Genomic DNA, 26404 nt, shown 5'->3' on the forward strand with positions numbered 1-26404 from the left:
TTGCGAGCCCGCAACATCGTAGAGATAACCGCATCCGAGAGACCACGGTCCCTCAACACCTGGCTCTCAACAGCCACGCCGTCAAAGCCAACGACGGTGAAGACGGATGGAACACCGGACCCTGTGATAGAAGATCTGGACGGAGCGGCAGGCGCCAGGGAACGTCCGCCACCAACCAAACCACATCTGCGTACCACGCCCTCCTCGGCCAATCCGGATACACGAGAATGACCGGGACGCCTTCCACCGTGACCCTGCGAAGAGCCTTCCTATCCGAGGGATCCCGAAAGGAAGGCGAATCCTCCACCGTGATAACCGTGGCCTTGTTCAGGCGAAAAAACGGCGGATCCACCGCGGGGGGAGTAGACCACTTAGACAGGAAGGACTCTTCAAAAGGATAGCGAACCGAGAAGCGTTTTGGAACGGTAAACGACTTGCTCGGGCGCTTCCACTCCTTGTAGACAAAATCATCAAAAAAGGGAACGTAAGGGAAAACCTTAGTGGAACGCCTACTCCTGTGCGTCCCAAAAGGAACCGGCGGGAGCGCCGAAGAGCTAAGATATAAATTTTGTATGTCAGGATTTGCAATAAGGAGGAAAGCTCCCACACTCAGAAATCTGCAAATTATTAAACAACCTGAGACATTACTCTCTTCAAAACTGTATATAAGTGATAGTAAACTGAGGAGTTAAATCTTAAAAATGCTTTCAACTATTTCTACTATTAACAAAAATGTATCTTATTTGTGTATCACTCGGCTGTAGATCCTCCAATCATCTCTGAATTGGTGTTGACACTGTGTTTCCTTCTGGAGGGTGCTCCAAGCTCGCTCCTGTGATAGACTACAATCTCATGTTTAGTTTACTCATTTGTATTGAGATTGTAGTCCATCAGGGGATCAAGCTTGGAGTGGTGACTATTTTACAACACACACAGGGGCCATGGGGACCATAAGTAGCCACCCTCCAGAAGGAAGGACAGTGTCGGCACCAATTCAGAGATGATTTGAGGATCTCCAGCCGAGTGATACACAAATAAGATACATTTTTATTAATAGTTCAGGTACTTGGATGCATTTCTAAGATTTAACTCCTGAGTTCAGTGTCACTTCAACCACTTGAATGTGGATGGATGTTTTAAAACTACTTTAAAAATGTCCACATTTTAAACAGCCGGTGATGGCTGTTTACATACAAGCATTCGGACTGCTACAGAGCCACCCAATCGCTTTTATGTTGTCTGCAAGTGTGCGCCCCCCATGCGGGCCTGGGACAAACACGGCGGCTCTCTGAACGGAGCTCAGCACACAATCTCCTGCTGATCTCCCCTCCAATATCTGAATGTGGAAGTGATGTGCATTACATCACTTCTGCCTTGAGCTATTTTTCCGGCTTCTGTAGCCGGAGAAAAGCTAATAAAGCAAATCTCCACTTCATCAGCTTTTTTGGGGGATCTCTAGGTGACATTAGGGGTCTAATTGACCCCTTATGTCTCCATAATGAGGACCTGTCACTGCCACTTCTTAGGCCCTTATGTGATAGCAATAAAGTGTTAATTTTTTTCAAAAAATGTAAAGCTACATGTAAAAAACAAAAAAAAACCCTAAAAACAAAAAAATGTTTGTCCACGTCCCCAAGTACATACACACAAACACGTGTCGGGTGTGCCCGAGCACGAAAACGACGATTGTGCCTTTTTTGCCGCACATGTTAGGTATCACTGTGAACGTCGGAGGGTGAGTAAAAATTCTGTGGCCATCAACCACTTAACACTAAACTGATGAGCAGTAAATGTTTTTAAAGCATCTCATCTTCTTTGGCCAATTTGGGGTATGTTAAAAAATAAATTTTGCGATTTTGCGGGCGCACGCAATTTTAAGGCTTGACATGTTTGGTGTCTATTTACTAGACGTAGAATATATAGAGACACCGACACTCCAAATAGTGAATCAAATATGTCTGTTTATTGACGTTCGAGCAGAAGAACGTGATGCACTCAATGCGACGTTTCGGGGTCTCACAGGATCCCCTTCATCAGGCAGAACAAGTGATGAAGTGCATCATGTTATTCTGCTCGTACATCAATAAACAGACATATTTGATTCACTATTTGGAGTCTCTATATATTCTACTAGCTAAATATCACAGTGACCAGCCGTCGACAGCCGCAGCACCCACCTTTATTACTTTGGAACGGCAGTTTCGAGTGCAATGAGTTCATGGACTTCTCCCCCTTTATTTACTAGACGTGACCCCGTATTTTATGTTTTACAACAAAAATTAGGTAATAATAAATGTTTCATAACATAGGGAAAACAGTTTTTTTTTTCAAAATTTTCTCAACTTTTTTCTTAATCTAGTAAAAAATAAAAAAATAAAAACGCAGTGGTGATTAAATACCACCAAAACAAATCTCTATGTGTCCCAAAAAATTATATAAAATTCATTTCAGTACAGCGTTGCATGACTGAATAAATGTCAAAGTACCGCAGCGCTGAATACTGAAATATGGCCTGGCCAGATATGGGGTGCAACACCGCGGTCTTCAAGTGGTTAAAGAAAAAGCAAAAAAAAAATGCAATGTGTTGTTTACGAATAGCAGAGGACGTATTTGAAATCTACAGACCCTATTACACCAATACTTGCATTATGGAACCAGACTAGATGATTCTGGATAAACGTCTCTCACATGTTCTCCTCTTGGCGCTGACAGGCTTGCTCCTGAATTTTACATAATTTTGCACACCCCGGGTCTATGAGTTCACCAGCTCAGCGGGTCAACACAAATAATACTTTTCAAAAGTCGGTGTTTAAAGCACTCACTTAGCCCGTCTTTCTTCCTGCATCTGTGGTTTGGTTTTTTGAGCCTTGTCACCCATACGGGTCCCCTCCAACTTCCCCACCAAGGATAACACCTCTCCAGTGGGCTCATCACGCCGGGTTCGGTCGATCAAAGAACGATCCGCTTGAAGTACAAGGTTAGAGTTCTGTGTAGAGACAAAAAAGAATTAGATTTAAGTATAAAAGTCCAATTTGATATGTACTAGTTATACTTTAGGGTATATCCCTATATATGGCCTCATAGTGCTCTAGGCAAGCTCATCTCATCAGGGCTCGTTCACACCAGCCCGCAAGCTAAAATGGGTGCAGGGCATCTATTGTGAAGGGTCTTTAAGGAGCAGGGCTATAATGCAGGGCGTTGAATATATTCCTGTTTTAACTTTATTGAAACATCACAAACATGCATCTCATTCACACAGCTGCGGTGCAGTGACATGCGTTACATAAAGGGAATAAAATGCCACGTCTACATCTTTCGCAAGCCACCACAACACACCTCAACAACACACCTTTTGCAACCAAAACAAAAACCTGAAAGAGGAGATTGTAACAGGGGGCCAGATTAGCAGAGACCACCCAAGGAATCACTAGTGTCTCTTTAACTGTAGGGGGCCTAGAGGTCAGGCAGAGCGAGTGCTGGGAAGTTCCATAACAACTGTGAGACAGAGCTGCTTTGTCCTGAAGACGTATAGGACAGGCCACTGTAATTCTTCCATGGGACCCCTGCGAATCCACAGTGACCAGGAGAGACAGTCTTCCCTCCCCGGGGTCACACCGATGTACCAGCCAGTGCCGGGTCTACTTACCGCCTTGTACTCATACTGCAGGCTACGGGCAGTTACATCCGCCATGGTGGCGTATTTTCCCCGGTCACTTCTTCACACACACACACTGAGTGAACAACGCGCTGCAGACGAAACCTCCGTCCCGCTCTTCCACTTCCGGGTTATTGAGTAACTACTTCCGCCCTACTAGTAACTACTTCTGCCCACTCGTTCACTTCCGGCCTGTAAAACAAGTACTTTCGCTGCCGTGTTTTTCTACAGCTTTATTGAGATTTACAAATAAACATTATTATTATTGATAAAAAATAATCTTTATATTGCCGTGTAAAGGTTGAAGTCCAATTAATTAAAAAGAATGTCTAGGCACTAGAGTGAGGAAAGGTGGCCGTGACACCCTCTGTCACATTTAATTGTTGCCTATGTCCCTGCTGGTTAGGCTTACCTCTCTATTATCACTGGTGACCATTGCCCAGGTGCAAGAAAGTGAGGGTAAATTTAGAGCTGAAACACACTTTTGAGATGTGGTGTGTTACCACAATGTGCGCTACATGTGTTAGCATGTCACACTTCCATTCATTTAGAATGGCATGCCAACGCAGTATGGTGATGTAACTCATGCGCACATGCTTTGCAGTACACCGCAGCACGGGGTAATGCATTACTGTGCATGTAGTAGGCTGCATCAGAAAAAATGCTGCATTTATGTTTTTGGCTGTTCTTATGCGTTGGCAACTCATTTTAAATGAATGGGCTGCCTTAACCACTCCCAGTGGGGACACGTAAATGTACGTCACCCGCTGGAAGTGGTTATACCAAGAACCCGGCTGCTACTGCAGCCGTGTTCTTGGTACCGTTTTAAACAGCCGGAGATTTCTGTTTAAATACAAGCGATCTGGCATCTGTACAGGAACAACAAAGTGTGAATGGGCTCTTAGAATTGTCCCCAGAACAAGAAACAAAGGGAAATCTTCCAAAGGGGAGACCTATTCTGGGGACAGCTATCAAAGGACCATGGCATATGTGTGCAGATTATGCAGCAAGTACACTCAAACTCTATTTAAAGTGTATCTCAATCCTATTTTTTATTTTTTTTACAGGGTTATTCACAAAAGGGTGAAGGGTTTGAAGAAGTGAACAATCTAGGCCAAAATAGCTGATTTGGAAAAATTCTCCAATTCAGATCACCTTCCAGTTGAGCTATGTTGTCCTAGATTGTTCACTTCTCCTGCCTTCTCCAAACTCTTCACCCTTATGTGAATAACCCTGTTAGTTTTGAATAGAGTAGGGATGGATTAGAATCTATACATTTTCTGTTAGAGAGATTATCTTTCTCTTTTTGTTCTGGGGACAAATTATTACCACATTGGAAGTGAAGGAAAATCTGCAACAGAAAAACTAAAAAGAAAAACACTTTTACTGCTGTGTGGGTTGCCAGTGGAGAGTTTCCCCCACTTTCTGTTTGGTGAAAAGGTGGGCTGGTTGTAATCCTTTCCCAGTCTATGGAAGATAAAGAAAAGTTTTGGCTATAGATACATTTTAATCATGGCTTTTAATTTACACCTAATGTTCAGAGCAATGTAGCCATACCCATTTTTCTTCTATGCACACCACATATCACCCCACCACACATGTGTCCATCTTTGCAAAGTTGGAAGGTACAGTGTGTAAGCCCTGGAGATTTACCATAGACTCAACACTTCAAGCCCTGGGGACACAGCAGACTGCATTGCTCTGTAGGGACACCACTGACCTACTATATGTTCCAACATGTATTTACTATGCTGGAACATCAGCCTGACAACCTTGTGCCCATCTGGGGACTTTTAAAGGTACTGTTTTTCTCATATTAACACTTGCAGGCATCAGGAATAGTCTTCTACTTTGCAGCTTCTAGCTCAGAAATAGTCTTTTAGAGAGTTCCACCTGCATCATGTTTGAGACTAGGAAAATGGCGAGTCACCAGGTTGAACATTATAGACCTTCGCCAGCCACAAATCACTTTGCTAGTACCCAATACTATCTGAGAATTTCAACCAGCTAGGTCGACACTTTATTTGACACTTGCCCCCCTCTAAACAAGGAATGCCAACACCCATCCCAGAACTTTCGGGTGTGGAAATGGAGAGTGTGTCTGAGTCTAGGCAGTAAGTTACCCTCTGTGATGAAATAATTCCAGGCTTAGTTGTCTATAATACTAGACAGGTCCTGGGACACCCATCTGGCCCGCAGGGGGTCTCATAAGAGGTCCTCTCCTACTGCTGACTCCTCTGCTCCCTCTGATTTAGAGAAAAAGCATTCTCCAGAGGCCCTAATTTGCTATGTACAAATCATGTACTAACTCATAGCATTTACTATGTGATGGAGGGCCCTCTGATGGTCAATCCTAACAATTTAGGAGATGAATGACAGCTTGATTTCGAGCAGTTTTGGAGACTTAGGTTTGAGTAATCAGCCGCAACGGACAATAAATCCGTTTTAGGAAGTACAAGCTTTGAACTAGGATGTTTCCAATCCATTAGGTGTTTGAGGAGTTCCTCTATATAGAGTGAAAACACCATGACAAGACCTTTTCTGACTCCAGCCATCTTGACACTTCTTACTCCTACCTAGAAGCTCTGATAAAGAAATATTCCATGCGGTAGGCCCATTGGACTTATCCTGATTGCTGCAACCTTTAGAGACCTCTAGTTTTTGGACACCCTTAGTAAGCTGTTATATACCGCTGTGAGTACCCCATTCAAGCCAGTGCTCTCCATCCCATGGGTGACCATTGCCTCAGCTGGGTGGAACAGAGTCCTTTGTCAGTACCTGAGCTCTGAGGAATCTTCTGCACTTTTCAGATAGTTCACCTGAGCTCCAAAGCTATCAGCAGATAATTCTATGGCTTAAAGAGGACCCATACTGTAGGTATCTCGAATGCCTGGACCTCTGCCATGCCCTGTAGTTTCATCCGGAGGTTTTCACATCATTACAGGACACTTTCTTTGCACTTTACTGAAATCTCTAACAATGGCATCAGCCATCTCATCTTGGAGCTACAAAACAAGTCCCTTCTACGTCCCTTGCCTATTTACATATAGTTTCTCCGTTCTATGTAATGGAGGTGTGGTGAGGAGGAGGTGTTTGCTGTTCAATAGACATGGGCAATTCGTTTAGTTCTGAATCCAAATTCGGAAGAAATTTAGTAAATTTGGACATTCGGATGTTTCCGAATTACAGATTTAACAAACGCAAACTAATCAGAATTTCCGATTCCGAAATTCGTTAGCGGTAGTCTGGACGAAATTACGTTTGTTTGCAGCAAAATGACATTAGAAAAAAACATGTATTTTTTTTAGTCTGCAGAAGAGGGGGAAAAAAAGCGCGAGGTTCCCCCCAATTCATACCAGACCCTTTGGGTCTGGTAGGAATGTTAGGAGGGACCCCCAAAGTTAAAATAAAAAAAGTGCGTGTGGTTCCCCCTCCACACCAGGCCCTTTAGGTCTGGTAGGAATTTTAAGGGGGGGGAAAAACGTGGGGTCCCCCTAACAGTCCTACCGACCCTTGATCCGAGCACTGGCCCGGCAGGGCAGGAAAGGGAGTAAGGGGGCTTATTTGCATCGGGTGCCCCTTTAATTAAGGGGCACCCAGATGCCGCCCCCCTCCCTTGTGAATGAGTAAGGGGTACTTGCACCACTACCCATTCACTAAAGCAGTGATGGCGAACCTTTTTGAACCCGAGTGCCCAAACTGCGACGCAAAATCAATTTATTTATCTCAAAGTGCCAGCGCTGAAACTAAGTTTAGTATTGCAGTTTGGATAATTTTTTACTATTCCTTTAATTAAAAATAAATAAATGGCTCCATCGATGTATATTGGGGTCACCCAATATAATAATATGACACATTTGACAGTCTTGGATAACTGCTTCTTCATGACAGGCTGTCAATGTATCTAATGTTGCCACTTCAGATGGAGGATGAAGCTTGTCCTGGACATTGTATTGAAGTACTTCCTAGGAATGAAATACTTTTTCCCATCAAATTGCACTGAATGGTGCAATCCTCTCTTCCTCAAGGTCAAGTCATAAATAAGTTGATGAATGCCTCCTTGAAAATAGGGGCCCACTTATTTATCCATGCCTCTTATTTATGTACTGTCCCTTCTCTGCACTCTTTCCAGTTGCAGAAAATCCTTTAGCTTGAGCTACTGAGCTCTATATGCATGCTTTCTATTAACACAGAAGCAAATTGACAGATGAAAACAGGACACTATGGGGGGAATTTATCAAAGTTGGAACAGACAGTTTTCTTATGGCAACCAATCAGCTTCTCTCTTCAGTTTGTTCAACAAACCTTTGAAAATGAAAGAGAGAAGCTGATCGGTTGCCCTAACCCATAGAAAACTGCTCCAGATTATCAGGGTTATTCACAAAAGGGTGAAGGGTTTGGAGAAGGCAGGAGAAGTGAAAAATCTAGGACAAAATAGCTGATTCGGAAAAACTCTCAAATTCAGCTCACTTTCCAGTTCAGCTATGTTGTCCTATATTGTTCACTTCTCCTGCCTTCTCCAAACTCTTCACCCTTTTGTGAATAACCCTGTAATCCCTTTTAGATTGTAAGCCCTTCCTTATATTGTAAAGCGCTGCACAAAATGTTGGCGCGATATAAATACTATGTAATAATAATAATAATATGTCTGTTCAAGTTTATATGACCCCTCTATATCTTCACCTACTTGGCTCAAATGGGAAATAAAAACTAATAAAATATTTCAGATTCACTTGTGGCCATCATACTGTAACACATTAAAGGAGAACTAAGGGGTTAAGTCTTTCCCCATAGTTCTCCTTAGGGTAACGGGGGGACACAAACTAGCGTCCTCCCGTCACCCTAGGCTCAGTATACCGCGAGCTGTAGCTCGTGGTATACTGAGACGCCGCAGTATACTGCTGAAATGGATCAGAACCACAACTGGGTTCACACACAATATCTGCTGCTGTTCCTAATTTGTTGTATGCGGTGCACCAGAAAAATCACAAACACAGGGTTAAGGTTTATGAAGCTTCTGCTTTATTCAGGGCGGTCTCTCTCTTTTATACACAGATAACAGAAGAGTGTTCGTCACACATATGCCCACATCTGTTATCTCTAAATGTCTTGTACTATTGGGTGAACTAGAGGAGCTGTTAGTTAAAGTCTTGTGTCTCTCGCTAATTGGTTAGTCAAAGATATCTTCTGCCTGTAGCATCCTCCCTCGGCATTCTTTTCATGCACCTCGGCGCACTTCCAGATACAGGATACATCTTGGTTACACGTAGCAACGCTAAAGCTGAGTAAGGAAAGTCACAAAGCTAGGAAACAAATTCAATACATAGAAAAGAACATTTTCTTGATATGATCCATATTCCTTCACACCACGAGCAGCTGCTCGCGGTATACTGAGACGCCACAGCTGAAGCGGATCCCGACAATTGTGTCGGAATCCGCCCAGCTGCGTGACTGACAGCTGGCTCTGCCTATCAAGAGGCAGAGCCAGCTGTACCCGCCCCCTCCCCCGTCCGTTCCGCCAGTCAGCGCTGGCGGATCGGAGCGGGGAATCCAGCCCCGCCCCTGTCACGGCATAGAGCCGTGACAGGATCGAGAGGTGAGCGAACGCCGGTATGTGTTTGCTCACCTCCCGATCTACTGAGCCAACCTATGACAGTCTTATTGTCACAGGTCGGCTAGAACTATGAGGTGAGTGAAAAGCACTCACCCCATAGTTCTCCTTTAAGAAAAAGGATCATGTCCACTATATGTCAGCTCAGTGTATATTATTTTTTGTATTATTCAGTATACTTTTTTTCAACATTCAGTATACTTCAGTAATATTTTACCCAACCAGAAGTAGCAGTAAACACCGTGACAACTGTCACAGGCTGCAAGGAACGGTACATTAGGTAAAACAAACTAAATTGCACACACTGTACGTTGCCCTCACTCACCCACAACAAAAATGGCGCACGAAGTACGTCCACGCCTACCAAAAATGTGCGTCGCAACGCTCCGCCCGTAGGACCGCCTACAACCGTTATCTCGTGACGTCATCACGCTATACAATAGCGCGGAAATTTTGAAAGGTTTGGTGCCGGAAATTGGGTGACTGAGAGGTATGTCGTGTTGTTCGGTGGTACCGGGGAAGAGTGCAGGGTTGCGGGAGGGTATGTGGTATAATGTGCCCGGAAAGCCTCCGGTTCATAGAGAGGTGCTGTCACTGGGCTGGTACTATTGTAATTGCCTCACGCAGAGCTCTCCCTGTGCGCACTGAAGCTGTGAGAACAATAAAGCTTGTTGTGAGAAAATATTCAGCATAGAGAGCTCTCCATGGTTGGAGATTTTATTCCTGACTGGAACTTCTTCCTCAGTGTTCATACACACAGACATATGTCAGATGCATGCTAGGTACAGTTTAGGTTCATGGTCACACCTCTGCGAAGGGAGGGCGCATGCAATGCTGCATCGCATGTTGCAATATGAAGTGTGATGCAGGGCCGCTATTTCCTAATGGCGCCCCCCAAAGTACATAGCCATCGCATGCATGCTACATTGCACAGTAGCCTATTGCCATGCACTTCTTTGCAGGGCCCTCCCTATAAAGAGGCAGCCTGGGGTGGGGGGGAGGCAGGCAGCCACAGCGTCTCTGGTTGCTAAGAGCTCTTAGCAGCCAGTGATTCTGTTTGGCATCCCACCAAGCTCACTGATGTCACTGGCGGCCTAGAGCTGAAAGGGTTGTCCAACGTCTGCCACTACGGCCCCCCACTCCTTAGGGTGACATGTGACCATTCACTGTCAGTACCCAAACCTGGAAAGAAATCTCCTCAGGCGGCGATTACCATAGGGACGGCCCTGCTTCTGTAAGAGCAATCTAGTTGCGGTACATAGCTCATGCAAATGAACGGGCAGCCTACCGCAACACCCCTGCATTGTCGCATCACAGATGTGTGAACGCGAGCTTATACAGAAGACAGCATTGTACTGTAGGCTATAGGGCTCACGCAGACAACTGCATTGTGGTCAGTATTTCTATTAGTGTTTAAAGTATAATTAAACTTTTTTTTTTTTTTTTTGCATAAATCTACTGCTAGAGTTAGTGACATTAAAGGCAAAAAAATGTTTTCCCTCCCCCCAATGTTAATGTCAGCACTTACCTTAAATTGTCTCTTAATCCGATCTTCTTCTTTCCTGCTGTTTTCATCTGTCCCTCCAGCGATGCGGCGGGTCTCCGATCCAGCACTGACTCCTCTGCTTGCAGGCACTTCTGATCCAGTGGTGTCTGCATGCGGGTGCCCGCGTCCATAGACTTACCTTTCGTTTCTCCTCGTCTCCCGGCCGAAAATCCAAACTGCGCATGCGCCCGCCCCAAGATGCTTTGTGGCCACCCGAGCAGTTTCGGATTCTCGGGCAGGAGCATATATCTACTGCTTGCTAGCCTTATATACAGGGCTTGAAAAATTTGATAGTGTCTCACCAGTCAGTAAAAAATGTCACCAGTCAGCATGACCGGACTATAGCCTTGCAATTTATGTTAAAAAAGTACCATCTGTTCCGCCAGTTAGCGCTAGAGGATCGGAGGGGGGAATCCAGCCCCTCCCCTGTCACGGCTCTGTGCAGTGACAGGATCGAGAGGTGAAAGCGAACACCGGTATGTGTTCGCTCACTTCCCGATCTACTGAGCCGACCTGTGACAGTCCCATTGTCACAGGTCGGCTAGAACTATGAGGTGAGTGAAAAGCACTCACCTCATAGTTCTCCTTTAGGCTGGGTTCCCACCTAGGCGTTCGAAATATGCGTGTATGACGCGCGTTTTGCGGTGCATGTTTTAACCGCGATTTGCAGCCCACAAAACGCGCGTCAAACGCGCGTTTACGAGGGCTATCCGGCTGTATCCTAATGGATACGCGCGGAAATACGCCCCAAAGAAGCTCCTGTACTTCTTTGGGCATAGGGCGTTTTTCAGCACGTTCCGACACGCTGAAATACGCCCAAGTGAGAACCATGCCCATAGGAAATAATGGGATTTCACTTGCAGGGCGTTTTACAGCGCGTCGATCAGCGCTGTAAAACGCCCAGGTGTGAACCCGGCCTTAATGGCTCTAAAATTATTGCTCTCACTCCGTTTGCGGCGATATGCAACATGTGCGGCACGTAGGCGCACCTGACGCATATATACGTGTGTATGTGGGGGGCGCGGACTTAAAAAATGTTTAAAAAAATTATGTTCTGCTTCTTTATTTTTTTATCAATCTTTAATTTTTTTATTATTTTTTTTTTTTTTTTTTACATACAACTTTATTGCTATTACATGGTGGCCTAAGAAGCCCCCTATGGGATAGCAAATTTACGTAACAGGTCCTCTTTATGGAGACATCAAGATTACTAGGAGTGGGATAGAACTTATGGAAATTCAATATAGAAATACAGATTGATTTTTAAGTTTTTGATCATAGAGACCCTTTAACAGTAGTCCCAGAGGAAGTCCAATGCTTGAACCGGGGGAACACTGGCCTGCATTTTAAGAAGCTCAGTATGAGGTTGGCTTGAAATATGAGGTATTACGGTAGCTATAGCAAAGAGGTGTTGCTATAGGAATTTAGAAAGTAAGTTGATCAGCTTTGTATTCATTATTCAATGTTGTATAAAATACATTGCTGCTTTGCTGAATGCCTTCTGTGTTTTGCTTTATCAGGCAATATGAATACCTCTACTCCTCAGTCAGGGGGACGCCAGAAGCCATTGTCCTTGGTCGGGGAATACTTGTCTCCAGCTACTAGACCGCAGCCCATCAGTGCAGCAGGGACCCCCACTCTTCAGAATTTCACCAGTAATGATGATGAATGGGAAAGAAAACAGCGGAGGCGCTCCAGGGTGATTGATCTACAGCTTAGTAATGCCGATTCTCCAGCATCTAGCATCTCTCCTGCTCAGAGGTAAGTCTCTTCTAATTCCTACCCTAAACCCCCCCCCATAATCGCAAAGCCGTTAAAAACATAAAATGGTGCCTTTGACGGACCACATGGAGTTGGGCTCAAATTGCCCTGTTTTAACTCTGTAGCATAATACTATTACTTTCAAAGGCATTACTGTTTGTTTTTTTTCGGCTTTACAAACGTCTGAATCCTGATGGTCGGTCAATTGTGTGTGGTTTCTGGTGTTAACTTGCATTTGTATATTCAATCCCTGTAGATGAAAAGTGGTTGAAACTGCTGAAAATTAGTGTGTGTGTCACCATCTTAAGTTGACTGATTCATTAAAACAATGCACTCCTTTTATGCCTTATATCTTATCTTATAGTGACACTAAACTCAGGAGTTAAATCTTAAAAATACATTCAAGTACCCTAACTACTAACAAAAACGTATCTCAGTTGTGTATCATTCAGCCGTAGATCCTCCAATCATCTCTGAATTGGTACTGACACTGTCCTTCCTTCTGGAGGGTGCCTACTTTTGTTCCCCATGGTCCCTGTGTGTGTTGTAAAGTCGTCACCGCTCCAAGCTCACTCCTGTGATGGACTACAATCTCAATACAAATTAGTATGAGATGCACTTTAACCTATGTGATTTATGTTTTGACCACATTTTCTATTGCTGTAACTAATTGTATTTGGTTACCTTTGTCGTGGAACTGGAGAAAGTGCAGCGAAGGAAGGGCAACTAAACTCATAATTGGCATGGGGGAGCTCAGCTATGAGGAAAGATGAACTGACCTGAATTTGTTCTCTCTGGAGAAGAGGCGATTAAGGGGGGACATGATCACCATGTATAAATACATAAATGGTCCATATAGTGAGCTTGGTGCCAAATTATTCACGTTAAGGTCACTGCAAAGGACAAGGGGGCACTCTTTGCATCTGGAGGAAAAGATGGTTAACCTTTGCATACGGAAAGGATTCTTCACAGTTAGAGCTGTGACAATGTGGAATAGACTCCCCCAGGAGCTAGTTCTAGCTAGCTCCGTTAATTGTTTAAAAATAAATCTGGATGTATTCTTAAATGCACAGAATATTACTGGATATTGAGTTCTTATAGGTATATTAAGCAGGGAATATCCGATTGCCTTATGGGATCAGGAAGAATTTTTTTTCCCCTGTTGGAGCAAATTGAACCGTGCTTTATAGAGGTTTTTTTTTGCCTTCCTCTGGATCAACAGGGTGTAATTGTGGGCATAGCGTTCTGTTTTTTTTTTCCCTCTCATCTCTATAGGTTGAACTCGATGGACATGTATGTGTCTCTTTTTTTTCAACCTGACTATCTATGTATGTAACTTTGCTACAGCTACATAAGTCCTTTCACCATGAAATGACTGTTAGCTTTGTGTCTACACAGGTCTGAGGCCAACTCACTCCTCCTGCCTAAGCTGTCAAATGCTCAGATCTCGGACCATTACTCCACCTGCATCAAGTTATCTCAAGAGAATGTAAGTAATCTGCTGCACATCAGTTGCACATTGCATCCTTCGCAAGTGTATTTTGTTGCTGACAGAATAATAAACTGTGTTTTTGTTTTTTTTTCTTCCCATTATGCCTCCTTAATAATTGAATGCTTCCTGCATTGGAAAGTTTAGAACCTCTACCACGTCTGATTCCTATTGATATTTATCTTACTGATTGTGCCGTGACAGTGTCACACATGGTGGCATATTTTTGTTAAAGCACTCAATGTGACAGTCACCAAAACAACATTTACTGCAGGTAAATCAATCATTGCAATTTTAAATGCATGAAATACTGTAGATACACCTGCAGTAAATGTTTGGTGAATGTCTCATTCACTGCTTTAGAAATATACCACATGTTATTGGGGCATGAAAATCTCTCCAGTGGGAACCTAATCAACAATAAATATCTAACACAGGACATGTTATCTAGAACATACATAGATCTGTGTTTTGAATATAGGTGTATTGCAGATTTGCCAGTTCTGTATGAAAAATAAAACGGGTCACTACTTGAAAAAGAACTGCAGGCAAATAAAAAAAATGTACCCTTGCAGTGGGGGCTACTTGCGCACTGCAAGAGTTAAGAGCTTGTTTGGTCTAGGGCAGGGGTTGGCAACCTTGGCTCTCCAGCTGCGCTGAAACTACAAATTCCGTAAGGCAATGCAAGCCACGGGCATCACTCCCACAGGCAGAAGCATGATGGGATTTGTACTTTCAGCACAGCTGGAGAGCCAAGGTTGCCTACCCCTGGTCTAGGTCCAGCTCCCGCGGAGTTCAGCACTCACCTATTTCCCCCCTGCTACGGCAATGGAACGTCCCTCGCTGTCTGCACGTCTAATGCAGGTCAATGGACCTACATAAGAAGTGATGACATCAGTGGTCCACCAAAGTCCAGGGGCAAAAAAGACTGTGTGGGACCGGTCTAACATTCTGCTTTATTACAGCCCCTAGATCAAAATGAGCATTTCATTCTTGCAAGTGCAGGGGCTAGCCCTCCAGCAAGGGTCATTTTTTTTTTTTTTTTTTTTAATTTTTTTTTTTTTTTTTTTGTAGTTGCAGGGAATTCTTTTAAACCTTTCGCTGCCACCGATGTATGTCATGTCACTAGTAGTAGGTCCCCTTTTAAAGGACTGTCTTCTTTACACTGGAAATGATTCTGGCAGCTGAGCTGCCGCCAGATCGCTTCCAGGGGCAAGTAGTGTGTGCCCTCCCACCCGACTCCCCCGCCTTGGTTCCCAGGCTCTGCTGCCCCTCCTGCGTGCCTTGGACCGGCATCATGGGTGTCGGCAGGAAGCAGGGAAGGACACTAGTGAACATCCACTTGCTGATTCCCTGCCCACTGAATGGGACCAGAAGCAATGCTGATTGCTTCACTTCCAGTCCCTCAGCTGTCATTGCTCAGCTGCAGAAGCTGGGCAAGAAGCTATTGGAGTGCAGATTGTGCTCCTATAGCTTCTTTGGAGTGGAAAGGTGACACTAGGGGTCTGTTAGCCACCCTAGTGTCACCTTAGAGTAACTGTCACCACTAGTAAGCCATCACATAGAGCCTTGGTTCTCAACTGGTGGGTCGCGACCCCGTTTTCAGTGGGTCGCCGCAAGCCTTCCATTTTTCTAGGTGAGAGGCTCCTCTGCCTCCCCCTAGCGCTGCACTGTCAGTTCTCTTGCCGAGCAGCCATTCAAAATATGCTGCCTGGGGCCGAGTGTCAGCTTGAGGTGGGGTGGGGCTTTTGCCTTGAGAGAGCTCCATTCCGTCCACACTAGTACAGTGCATTAATCACATAGTACCATGAGATTAACACACTGTACCACGCAATCGCACCTACCGTGCATTCTGGTGTAGGAGGTGTGTTGCGTTGTCATTCATTTGAATGGCACCCCAAACGCGCCTCCCACCCACAGTTCGAACGCCCCTGCACCGGAAAGCGGGGTACCCTAATGCCATGCGTTCCATTGTAGTGCGACTTGGGTCGCGACTTAATGGCTAAGGACAAATGTGGGTCCTGAGGTTACACAGGTTGAGAACTACTGACATAGAGGGCTTGTATGTGATAGCAATTAAGTAAAAGAAAAGAAAAAAATTACATGTAAAAATAGTCCTCCTGCAAGTGCGCATGCACATGTCAGCATACAAACATGCCGGGTGCACCTATGTACGAAAACATTGTGGTAGGTATCAGTATTGGTGAATATCCTCCTGTGACCCAAAAGAGAACAAACGGTAAAAAAAAGGTTTGGCCATAGTTTTTTCTTTTAAGGCCTAGAGGGTGAATGAGCAAAGATCAATAGCTTCCCCCATCCACAATGAAAGACTCTCCACTGCCAGCTATTTTATTCAGTCAGGCTCACTTACAACAGGTGGAAATGGACTTTAAGAACAATAAACATTGCTAGGCTAATTGTCTTCCTCCCAAACTCATCAGCATGTGTGTTGGGGACTTAGATTGTGATCCCTTTATGGGCAAATAGGATGATATGAAAGGGTATATATACTTTGAGTAATATGGTGATCCTGTATATATAAAGTCCATTCTTTTTTTTTTTTTTTTTTACCCTGCACGCCTACTATTGCTCAGTAATACACAACTCTAACAAATACTCATCAATGAATGCTTTTTTTTTTTAGAGAATAACAACAAAGAATGCATTTGGACTACATCTGATTGACTACATGGGTGACATTCTGAAGGAGAAAGGAAGCGAACTTACTAACTTCAAGGTGCGTTTGTCACTCAGCTCTTACTCCTATTATTGTGTGTTTGTGAGTGATCTTTTTATATTGATGGAGTTTTCCTCTACAGGTTGCTGCTGGGACACTGGATGCCAGTGCCAAGATCTATGCCGTGCGAGTAGACGCAGTGCATGCAGATGTGTACAAAGTATTGGGAGGCCTCGGAAAGGAATCACAAGGATCAGAGCAAGCAGCAGAGGTCCAGGATGCTGGTATATAATCCTGATTATTGATGCTAATCCTCTTTTTCAATTCAACAATTCCTGCATGGAATATAGGTCGCTGAAACACAGACATAATCACGTTTTTTTAAGTATAATTGTAATATCTCGTACACACACATTTTATGTTGACAGCCCCAGCAAAGTGTAAATAGGATAGAAATGATCTGAGTGGTTGGTGGATGATTTAGTATTAGCATGCACTTGATTGATCCTGATGTTATTCTATTTAAAGGTGATGCTGGTAAGGAGCCTCAAAATATGAAACGGAAGAAGAGGCAACACTCTGTGGATACTATTGAACAGAACTTGAACAACATATCTCGCTCAGCAATAGACCGTGCTGATCAGGTGAGAAGCCCCTGTTAAAGTGACACTAAACTCTGGTGGTCTCTGGCATAAACTTGCAATTGTATGTTCAATTCCCTGTAGTAAATTGATGAGCTAATCTGGAGAAGTTGGCTAAATTGCCTAAACTGACAGTTTGTGTTCCCTCAGTGCCCTGTCAACCCAGCTTTTTAATGTTGACGTTTGCATAAGCATAGGCAGTCTCTGCTTTCTCTTTCCATGCTGGTTAGTGTAGAGCACCTGAATTAGAAGGTACCTGATGGCAGCTTGTGCTTTTGACTATTGCTACTGCTGTCAGGTTTTAGGCTTTTTGCTAAACTAACAGAATTTCTTTACAAGGGCTGAATGCCCGTTTTTTTTTTTTTTTTGTATATCATTTCATCTTTGCTTATAATGAAGACTAAAGAATGTTAAAAAATGTTCTTCTTTTATTTCAATATGAAATGTTGTACATTCATATCATCTACGCCCATATTCAGCCAGCAGGTGGACTTCTAGGATCCTTTTCTAAGATGCTTTTCACATTTATTTTTAGTTTCTCCTCCTGTTGTTTACAGAGCTGTATAGCTCAAGCTAAGTTTAAGCCAAAATGTTTTAAACCATTTCCTTTCAAGAAAGCCTGTCCTACAAAGCTGATAATAGCGGCAGGTGACTGATGGCATAAGCTGCCAGCACACGTTTGATGCTGTATAACCTCAGATAATCTGTTTATTGGTGCTGCTGTGAATGCACATGAGTTAGATGTTCTCATAACAAACATATGGGTGCCCTACTGTAGACGTATATAAATCTCTATGTACACATTTACTGATGATCACGTTTCTGTGTTTCTGCAGATTGACCCTCTCTTTCAGAAAGCAGCTGCCTCATTTGATGAATGCAGTACAGTGGGGGTTTTCCTGACTACTCTGCATTGTTCCAATTATCACAGTGAGCTGCACTTTGATAATTACGTGATACCACTGTCCACCATCCAAGAGGAACAGGACCCAACTCCAACATCTGTTGATACAACTGAGCTGAAAGGTAGGTCATTTAGGTGCTGTACTTCCAATATACACTATTTTAGTGTTTACCTTCTTTCCTTTGCTCTTAAAGAGAACGCATAGGGGCTTGTACATATTTTATTATGTCAGAGCTAAAACTGTAACATTTTAAAAAGGAGAATTATGAAATATTGCTTAATCAATATTTTATAATTGGAATTTTTTATTCAATTTTTCACATCAATACATAAAGAAAAGGTACAAACTAGACACGCATATCACAACATATACACTATCGATTCAAGCCGTATACACGTTATATGTTAAATGAGGGATCAGACATACATCAAATATAACATTCCTATCGACCCGTTCTCTTCCCGACACTAGGTATAATCCTAGAGCATACAGGGTAAGTGTCCACAGTATGGGTTGATGGAGGGGCCTACAGTCCTGCATTAGATTAATACCACACATTCCAGGGCGCCCTATGCTTAGTAAATCTATCGCTCGACCAGGATGTGACAAAGCTCTTTTGTACTGGCAATTAATATGAACCAAGGATACTTCATGGTGGATCGTAGGCAGGTCATTAGTGCGCCATCTTCGTGATATGTTTAGTCTCGCGGCCAACAGCACATGAGAGACTACTGTTTGCACATGATAGGGGATGTCTTCGATTCCCAGATTCAGGAGTGCCAAGTCCGGTCTAGGTACTATCTGTCTACCCGCTATGGAAGATATAGTTTAGAAGACTGTAGTCCAATATTGTTGGAGGCATGGGCACGACCACAATACATGGAGCAGTTTACCAACGTGACCACAGCCCCTCCAACATAAGTTGGAGTTAGAGGGAGAGATCTTAGCCATACGGTAAGGGGTTAAATACCATCGCAAGGTGATTTTATGAGACAGTTCTCATAGGTTGACACATTTAGTCACTGATTGTATGGACTGAATCGCTTTGCACTACTGAGAGGGAGAATATCTTGCTCCCAAATCCTCTTCCCATTTATGGAATGGCAAATATTTTGTGAAACAGTTCTTCCCCTGCAGCATTCCATACATTAGGGAAACATGGGGGTTTGTGTATAACTCCCATATTGCAGCAGGAATGGGAGTCGCTTAATCAATATTTTGAATTCTGCTTTTTGAGCCAGTAGATGGTGCTTTAGGCTTATTTTCACATTTTGTCTGCCTCCTGAACTCCGTTGAGTAAAAAGAAAGCAACAAAAAACCCAAACTATTAATGGAAATCAGTAGCTCAACCTAAAATTTACAAGCATAAGCAAGATGAGTGACTTATCCCTGTCATCCACTTTCTTGGAACACGACTGCTGTGCTCTTTCTTAGATCTCTCCAAGTTCTCCGGGAATCCTTTTCCATTGATTTAACCACCTGCTGTCCGGTCGTTGTAATTAAATGGCCGGACAGCAGCTTATTGAATGCGGGTGGGCGTTTTTAAACGTCCCATCCCGCCCCACTCTTGCCCGCCGCTGGGCGGCGCGCACGAGCGGGAAATCAGCCTGGAATGTAAACAGCCAGCGATGGCTGTTTACTTTCAAGCATTCGGGTGTCTGTAGAGACACCTGATCGCTTGTAATATGCGTGCAGGTGTGCGCCCCCCTCCGCCGCTGCTGGCGATTCCCAAGCTCCGCTGTGCCTGGTGCGAGCCCGGGACCAGCACAGCATCTCTGCGGCCGGAGATCAAACGGAGCTCAGTACACAAGCTCCATTTGATGTCCTCCTCCTCTTCGGAATGCAGGAAGTGATGTGTACTACATCACTTCCACATTCCTCTGTCACTCTCCGGTACAGAAACCGGAGAGAAGCAGGTGATTTGCTTCATCAGCTTCTCTGGGGGTCCCTAGGTGACATTGGGGTTCTTAAAGACCCCTGATGTCTCCATAAAGAGGACCTGACACTGAAAATTGGCTATCACAAAGGGGGCTTGTTAGTCCCCTGTGTGATAGCAATAAAGTTAAGTGGGGGGAAAAAAAGGTTTAAAAGAATGTTAAAAAAAATTAAGTCACATATAAAGGTAATTAAAAAAAAAAATTTTTTAGGTCCCCCGCCCCCCACATACACATGCAAACATGCGTTGAGTGCGCCTACGTGCGGAAACGACGATTGCATCCATTACGCCGCACATGTTGCATATCGCTGCGAACGTCGCAGTGAGAGCAATAATTCTAGGCCCATCAATCACTGATAACACTAAACTGATGAGTAGTAAAAGCTTTTAAAGCGTCGCCTATGGCCAATTTTGGGTATGGTAGTTTTTGCGAGTTTGCGGGCGCACGCAATTTTGAAGCTTGACATGTTTGGTGTCTATTTACCCGACATGACCCCGACTTTTATATTTTACCAAAAATTTGGGTAATAATAATTATTTTATAACATAACGTAGGGAAAACAGTTTTTTTTTTTTCTTCTCAATTTTCATTACTTTTTTCATTATATATTAAAAAATAAAAGCCCCAGTGGTGATTAAATACCACCAAAATAAAGCTCTATCTGTCCCCCAAAAATGGTATAAAATTAATTTCAGTCCAGCGTTGTATGACGGAATAAATGACAGTCAAAGTACCGCAGTGCTGAATACTGAAAAATGGCCTGGCCAGGGAGGGGGTTTAACACCGCGGTCAGCAAGTGGTTAATATTTATAAAAGAAATTGTGTGTGTGTATATGTATGTATGAAATTGTAAAAAGTTTTTAGAATTGATCCAGAGCCATTATAGTTTCCCTTCAAAATGGTATGGTCAAATGGTGAGCTCATATCTCGTGAGAGGACACTGTGTGCAAATTCCACTTAAAAGTGACATTTAAACCTCCTGGATTCTTTTATTTTTTTTAATTTCCTCGTTCTTAAGTGGTATCCAGACTGGACACCCCCGTATGGGTGCCTCTATCAGCTAGCCGACCTGCTTTGGAGGCACCCATATATGCACAGTCACGGCCAAGCCCGCCCCTAGCTGTGTGCATCCTTAGAGACACACACCGCGTGGGTGCAGCCAGCCACACTCCCACCCTTTGCAGTCATAGCTTGACTGACAGCGAAGGAGCCATGGCTTTTCTGCCCTCAGTACCCTCACCCACAACCAGGAAGTTCGGGGAACCCCAAGTATCTTCCTGGCGGAGTAGAGGAGCAGCTGCAGGTAAGTGTGGGGATGGCAGGGGTGTTAGGAAAGTTTTGGGTATTTTTTGCCTTAATGCAGAGAATGTTTTACAGGTATCGGGATGACTAGACAAGACTTAAGCTGTATAGAAAAATGCCTGATAAACTCTTACAACCTTAGTAATATTTGCACTATATTGCTAGATGGTAATTTACTCATTAAGATAAATTAACAAAGAGGAAGTTAGGCATAGTTTCACAGAATATTAAAATGTATATCAAGCCATAACTTATTTTATTAGTATTGCACAGAGCATGGGGGCAATGACAGATTTTCTCTCACTTCCTCCTGATGACAGTTTTGCCAGACAGGTGAGGAACAAAATCCTCAATGATGACTTGCAATAAAACGCTGACCTGGTTTGTAACCTTCACCTACGCTGATAAAAATTGCAGTTTTATCTGTCCGTTGCTGTTAGAAATTTTACCTTTTTACTTCTTGTCTGGTAAAACCGGTGTTAACATGATAGGAGAGAAAAGAAATCTAACTTGTCTTCAGATAACTAAAAAACACAACTGGTTTTAATTCTACAATCTCTACACAATAACGGGGAAACATTTTTTTTTTTGCATTACACACTTTAATGGAACTATAGCTATGAAATTATAATGCAATTTGCTTTGTGACCCAGTTTTCATCTCCTGGTGGAGTCTTATCAGAGATATATCTTCTCTCTATGCAGCTCTTCTGGATCAGTGTGTGGAAAAACGTCCCCTATGTCCATCACTTGCAAAATTTCGACTGATGCAGCTGGGCGGCAATGTCACGGAGGAAGTATGCTTTTTTTTTTTTTTTTGTATAGTCAGATACTTTGTATATCTTGTGAGCTTTTAGTCGGATATAATAGTCCCCATATGGGAGCGGGACAGAAGCAAATGATCATAATTTAAAACAGATACTAAACATTTACACTACTGTGAGGGGTTAACACCACTTAATGATAAGTGAGCTTTTAGAAATGTGCATATTTAGGGCTCTGTCGCTCCAGCAGTGTGGGCTACATTGCCCAATGCAAAATGTGCACTGAAAAAAAGAATGACATGTAGCCTCCCGCAGCTCAGTGCATTCAAATACGCTTTAAAGCTCACCACACATATTACAACCTGATTTGATTGTGCACCCTCCATTAAAGGAGAACTATGGGGTAAGTGTTTTCCCCCCATAGTTCTCCTAAGGGTCACGGAAGAACACAAACTAGCGTCGTCCTCCCATGACCCAAGCTTAGTATATAGTGAGCTACAGCTCGCGATATAGGGACATGATGGAGAAGTGAGCGAGCGACGTTGTGTGTTCGCTCACTTCCCGATCTATTGAGCTGACGTGTGACAGTTTCATTGCCACACGTCGGCTCGAACTATGAGGTTGAGTAAAAATTACTCACCTCATAGTTCTCCTTTTTTAAATCTACCAACAAGTTTGTAGTGCACAGGCTTGCCTGGTTTGTATAAAGGTTCATTGGATTGTTTTGGTAGGTCTAAAGTTGATTGTGCAGTGAAATTGTAAAGTGTATGTGATGAGCCTAATGTGTAACAACATGCTGCAGTGCATGCTAATACAATACATTCTGAAAAAAAATGTTAAATGCATTGCAGCACAAAATAAAAACACTTTGTAACATATGTGCTCTAATGTGAAGCCCTCACTGATGGTTAGTGAGGATTTTTATAACTTATAAAGTACTCGGTTCCTGATGGTCCTATGTTTTGCTTTGTCACCACTCTTTCTACAGAATCTGTTGTCATTAACGGATAAATACAAGGAGAGCAACCATGCCTTTGATATGAATGCAGAAATTGAGGATGATGGTCCTGAGCCTGCAGGTCCGGAGATGGATGACTTTGATGCAGATGTGTGTGATGGAAATGAAGCAGAAGATCTGGGAGAGTTCGCAGAGCAGCGAGAGGCTTGCCGGGCAGAGAGAAAAGGGTATGGCTTTCTTTACAGACCCTAGAATTAGAACAAGGGAACCTTTTGTAAAAGTGAGGAAAGGGTAACGTGTGTGTGTGTTGAGTTTTGGGTCACAGGAGGACATTCGTAAATGACCTGTGACCCAAAAGAGAGCCAATGCTAAAGGTTCGGCCGTAGTTCTCTTTTAAGCTCCCTATACAGTATATAGTTCGTAGCACTTTCTGTTGTGCCACATTGTCTGACTTGCTTTGGAAGAAGGCTTCTGATCAGTTCCCTGTGCCTAAGGATATTTTACCCAGTGTCCAGCATTTCCAGGTTTACTGTGCCCTGCCCCAACACTATTTACTCTGCAATATGCAGTCCCATTGGCAAGCGTGTTGCTGGTTGAAACGATGCTGCTTTTCTGCAGAAAACTGCATCCTGTAACAACTTCAGCACTGTAGTGTCGCTTGTCAGCTTTGTAATCCGCATGCATTTTCCTGTCACTGTCATTGCATGCAAGTGTAGAATACAGTGAGCCTCCAAACTATTAAAATTTAAGGCCTGAAGTCTGCTCATCCTAGATGTGGACACAATTCTGCAAATTATGATTGTGAGAGGCATGAGGTGTCCTTAGTTCTTTTACTTATAATACTGTAAATGTAAAGGACTTCCTGACTGCTGGTTAAGACACACTCCTATCCTCTTTTCTTATTACCTTAGCAATGTTAGGTCTAAGCTGTACTAGGAATCTTCTGTTCTAATCTCAGTTTTTGATGTAGTTATTTTTTTTTTTAATCTCTTGTATCCATTACTTTCCTTCATTTCATCCCGGCAGGTCACAGGTAACTCAAATTGCGGATGCGGACATTGGCACCATGTGCCTACAGCTGTCATCTCGCCCTGGAGAGTACTCATACTTCAGTCCCCGCACCATGTCCATGTGGGCAGGCCCTGAACATTGGCGTTTCCGGCCTCGGCAAAAAGGTAGTTGTCCTTCCTTTAATCAAAGTCAATAGGAGGACTTAGCATTGTAGTTCTCTAATCTAAATCTATTCAATTTTAGTTGAGATTGTTGGTGACAAACAGAAGATCAAGAAGGCAAAGAAAGTGTTTGAACTGAACTTTGAAGAAGACATTAATTTTCAAACTCACTTTTGTAAAACTAGGGTAAGTTGTGTAATAAAAGAATCTGCTGTGTGTTTCCAGGGCCACATGAAGACTAATATATGTGACCAGCACTGTGTGCCTTTGACCAATTTTAAATTAATTGTATATGCAGCTTTTCTTTACTGCAATCTGTGGCCCTATTTGTGAGACTACCCATCACTTCTTGTACCAGTGACCAGGACAGGATGTGAGGTTTTGGAGATTGTATTCTTGACAAAACCTCAGAAACAAATAAAAACCTAAGGTTTTACCTAGGGATGTTCAGATACCAGTGCCGATGCTTGGCATTTTCAGGAGGACTACCAGGGTTTCAGTGGTTGCAGCTGGGGCCTGGCTCTGGCGCTCCACCACTGTTCTGAAATCATTAGTCTGTATTGTTTTAGAAAAACTACACATGACAGTAAAGAAAAAAGTATCAGTAATTGGTATCTGTGAGTACTGACAACTATCGGTACTTGTACTTGGTCTGGAAAAAAATGGTATTGGTGCATCCCTAAAACAGTGATGCACAAATCCCAGGAGCCCCGTGTGCTCCTTTTAAATATGACAGCTGCCTCCTGACTTTTGAGTTTTTCTCTAGTCTAGTCTTGGACCTGGAAATGTATCAGTACTAAGTGCGGTACTTGGTATCTGAACATCCCTAGTTTTAACCCTTCCCTAATATGTCCAAAACTACAATTAGGAAATCTGGTAGAATACATTTTAAGACAAAACGTGACATAAATTATTGGGGGTTGTGAAGCAAAAGATATGGTATAAATAGGCTCTACTGGAAGCAACTCTGCCCTATATGTGCAATATACTAACTTTGGCATAGTGACTCAAGTTCACCATTGTTGCCCCAGGATTAGAATGAGTCAATGAATGGCTGATCCATCTAATGGCTGATCAGCCTAACCGCACTGGTAAAAGGTTCTCATACCCCTTGATCAAAGTAGTTTTTTTTGGGGGGGTGGGTGGTTATATTAATGAATTGCTGATTTATGGGAACTGGAGAGGAAGCGTAGCACCTACCCATAGCAACCACATTATTTGTTTTGTTTTTTTTTAGATGAAGCCTGATTTGGCTTTTATTAGCTTCTGTTTCCACTTTTGCTCCTGTGGCATTGAATCCAATATATTTTTAGTGTGTTTTATAAATTTATTGCAACAAGGCCTTGTTTGAAGAAGAGGTAGATTTCTGTTGTTGAAGTGAATGTTCTGCTGATAGTTTAATATGTGGCCTGCCCATAATTCTATGTAGTTGTCTTCTAGATATGCAGAGCAGTGTCTGGTTATTCAGCTGAACCCAGTCTATTGCTAAAAACCCCTCACTCATTATTACTACAGGGTAATGGTAATCTGAAATGTTATTGGTTGCTCTGGTTTGAATTGATGTTAAAAAAAAAAAAAGAGTGTATGGAGCAGGGTTTATCCCTTTCAGTTATATTTGTTCTGCAGAGGTGGATATGATCGGACCAATTGAGCCTTCTTGCTCTACCTACTATGTGCAAGATAAGTTTCATATTTTCTAGTTAGGGATGATTTCCTTGGGTTTTTTTTTGAAGGGCAGCAGAGCATAAGAAGAAGTAGTTGGATATGTCCAAAAGTGTACTGTACTTGTAAAAGACCCTACTGAAATATTTATTAGCCCTCCTTTTTTTTTTCCTTCAATCTCCTATATTTAAATAGGCAGCTACAACACTTGCAAAAAGCACACTCGAGAACCAAAATAAAAAAGCCACAACACTGCCTGCTGATTTCCATTATGATCCAGACAGCATTGCAAGGATGAGCCTAAGACCAGCGGACAGGGTATGGT

The 26404-nt window shown here is 43.1% G+C and overlaps 2 protein-coding genes across 2 annotated transcripts in view; one reads left to right on the plus strand and one right to left on the minus strand.

Annotated features, from left to right (window-relative positions):
- Nucleotides 1-3778, minus strand: part of SNRNP200 (small nuclear ribonucleoprotein U5 subunit 200) — a 51125-nt gene extending 47347 nt beyond the window's left edge. The window contains exons 1-2 of the mRNA XM_018572915.1: nt 3647-3778; nt 2823-2986 (exon numbers count right to left, since the gene is read on the minus strand). Coding sequence (XP_018428417.1) covers nt 2823-2986; nt 3647-3691 — 209 coding nt within the window. The 5' untranslated portion in view covers nt 3692-3778. The remainder of the gene's footprint in view (nt 1-2822; nt 2987-3646) is intronic.
- A 5920-nt stretch (nt 3779-9698) lies between these two features.
- The window catches only part of NCAPH (non-SMC condensin I complex subunit H), a 20473-nt gene continuing 3767 nt past the window's right edge, over nt 9699-26404 (plus strand). Inside the window, exons 1-12 of the mRNA XM_018572912.1 lie at nt 9699-9756; nt 12333-12573; nt 13972-14062; nt 16707-16799; nt 16882-17023; nt 17268-17383; nt 18217-18406; nt 22229-22320; nt 23276-23472; nt 24272-24420; nt 24500-24603; nt 26275-26397. Coding sequence (XP_018428414.1) covers nt 12338-12573; nt 13972-14062; nt 16707-16799; nt 16882-17023; nt 17268-17383; nt 18217-18406; nt 22229-22320; nt 23276-23472; nt 24272-24420; nt 24500-24603; nt 26275-26397 — 1533 coding nt within the window. The 5' untranslated portion in view covers nt 9699-9756; nt 12333-12337. The remainder of the gene's footprint in view (nt 9757-12332; nt 12574-13971; nt 14063-16706; nt 16800-16881; nt 17024-17267; nt 17384-18216; nt 18407-22228; nt 22321-23275; nt 23473-24271; nt 24421-24499; nt 24604-26274; nt 26398-26404) is intronic.

The sequence above is a fragment of the Nanorana parkeri genome, unplaced genomic scaffold (assembly GCF_000935625.1).
Source record: "Nanorana parkeri isolate BGI_ZX_2015 unplaced genomic scaffold, ASM93562v1 scaffold2168, whole genome shotgun sequence".
Taxonomy (NCBI): domain Eukaryota; kingdom Metazoa; phylum Chordata; class Amphibia; order Anura; family Dicroglossidae; genus Nanorana; species Nanorana parkeri.